Here is a 1,626-nt window from a genome sequence, read left to right as displayed (position 1 = left end):
GGCGGAGGAACTACCCCATTTCCAGTGAAAGTAAACTCAGGCATACCAGGTGGTTTGAACATGATGGTTTTGTTCACACAATCAATAATAGCATAATGTTTAGTCAGCTAATCCATACCAAAATATAATCAAAATGATCAATGCTCATGGGCAGCAAGTCAACATACAACGTCATATTACGAATCATAATATCACATGCCAGATATACATAAGCACATATCATAAAACCCCCAGGTGGTGTAGACACGGATAGTAAACAATTCACAGGTTCCAACGGTCTAATTAATTTCTGAGAAAAAGCATGCGAGACAAATGAATGCGTAGAACCAGAATCAATCAGTACATAGGCATTCTGAGCACCAATAAGAATTATATCTGACACCACTGTTTCAGTATTCTGTACATCTCCAGGCACGAGTACAAACACCCTTCCTTGCCTTTGTGTCTTATTTCCAGCATTACCTCTGGCATTTGTTCTAGTATTGGCCCCTGTTGCAGGAACAGATCCAGATGAACTTGCCGCTGGGTGGTTAACATTGTCAAACCTCATTGGGCATTCTCTAATCATATGACCAGTTTTGCCACACTGAAAACATGCACCCGATGCATGTTGATATATGCCTTTATACCTCCTTCCACATTTTGAACAGATTGGTATAGATCCACTACTCTAACTTGAACTACTTAAAGATCCAGTATTTTGCTTTTTGTTCATAAAGAAGAATGACCCTTCCGGAAATTAGATCCAGGCCTTTTGCTTTTCCATTATGTTGTTGGCATTTTGGTTTGTTTCATCGCTGCCAAAGTGGCTTCTGCCATTATTTCTCTGTCTAAAACTTCCACATAGGTAGGCAATTTCAAGACGTCTACGCGGTCAAACACTTCCAAATCCAAGCCACCTTTGAATTTTCGTGCCTTTTTGTAATCGGTATCTACCATATGTGGAGCAAACTGAGCTAGTTCGGTGAATTTGGCTTCATATTCAGGTACGAACATCCTACCATGCTTAGGTTCTTGAAACTTTGACACTTCCTGATCCTTGAAACATTGGGGGAAGTACTTGTTGTAGAATACCTCATTAAACTGTGCCCATGTCATGTCCCCATTGTTATTTTGAACCAACAACCACCATATCCGGGCTTTATTCTTTAAGGTGTAGGTGGCTAAGAGTACTTTTTGGGTTGCGGAGCAAGGGAATACTTCAAATAATTTTTCCATCTCTAGGAGCTAGGTTTCTGCCTTTAATGGTTCAATGCCACCCAAGAAAGTCGGCAGCTTCATCTTCATAAATTTCTGGGTTAAATTGATTATGTCATTGTTGTCTGGTTCAACTTGTACCGGTGGACGCGGATGAAGTAAGGGTTGTTGCCTCTGTTGTTGTGCCATTGCTTCAGTTAAAGCTGTGAGCATTTGCTCCATTCGGCTCATGCAAGCCTCGAAAGACTCACTTACATCATTTCCCCCTTGCATTGTCCATGCTGTTATATAGACACCAGGTAATAGTAAACATAGGAATAATCCTGTTCATTTCTTTCAATTTTATTTGTCCAGATTCAAATTCAATTCTCATATTTATAAAGAATACCACACACTCACACATGCTGATGATATGTCCTTACTTCTTTC

The 1,626-nt window shown here is 40.0% G+C and overlaps 1 protein-coding gene across 1 annotated transcript; it reads right to left on the bottom strand.

Moving 5' to 3' along the window:
- Positions 1–765: 765 nt before the first annotated feature.
- LOC145814279 (uncharacterized) lies at positions 766–1,218 on the bottom strand. Its single transcript, XM_082910915.1, has one exon. It carries the CDS (start codon positions 1,216–1,218, stop codon positions 766–768), a length of 453 nt encoding a protein of 150 aa, XP_082767041.1.
- Between the last annotated feature and the right edge of the window lie 408 nt (positions 1,219–1,626).

This window comes from Camellia sinensis, chromosome 2 (assembly GCF_055761805.1).
Source record: "Camellia sinensis isolate YWXY chromosome 2, ASM5576180v1, whole genome shotgun sequence".
Lineage (NCBI taxonomy): Eukaryota > Viridiplantae > Streptophyta > Magnoliopsida > Ericales > Theaceae > Camellia > Camellia sinensis.
This window is presented reverse-complemented; position numbering and strand designations above follow the sequence as displayed.

Bases quoted from the DNA above. Each gene is read 5' to 3' on its own strand.
- LOC145814279 (XM_082910915.1), bottom strand. From the start codon at position 1,218: ATGGAAAAATTATTTGAAGTATTCCCTTGCTCCGCAACCCAAAAAGTA.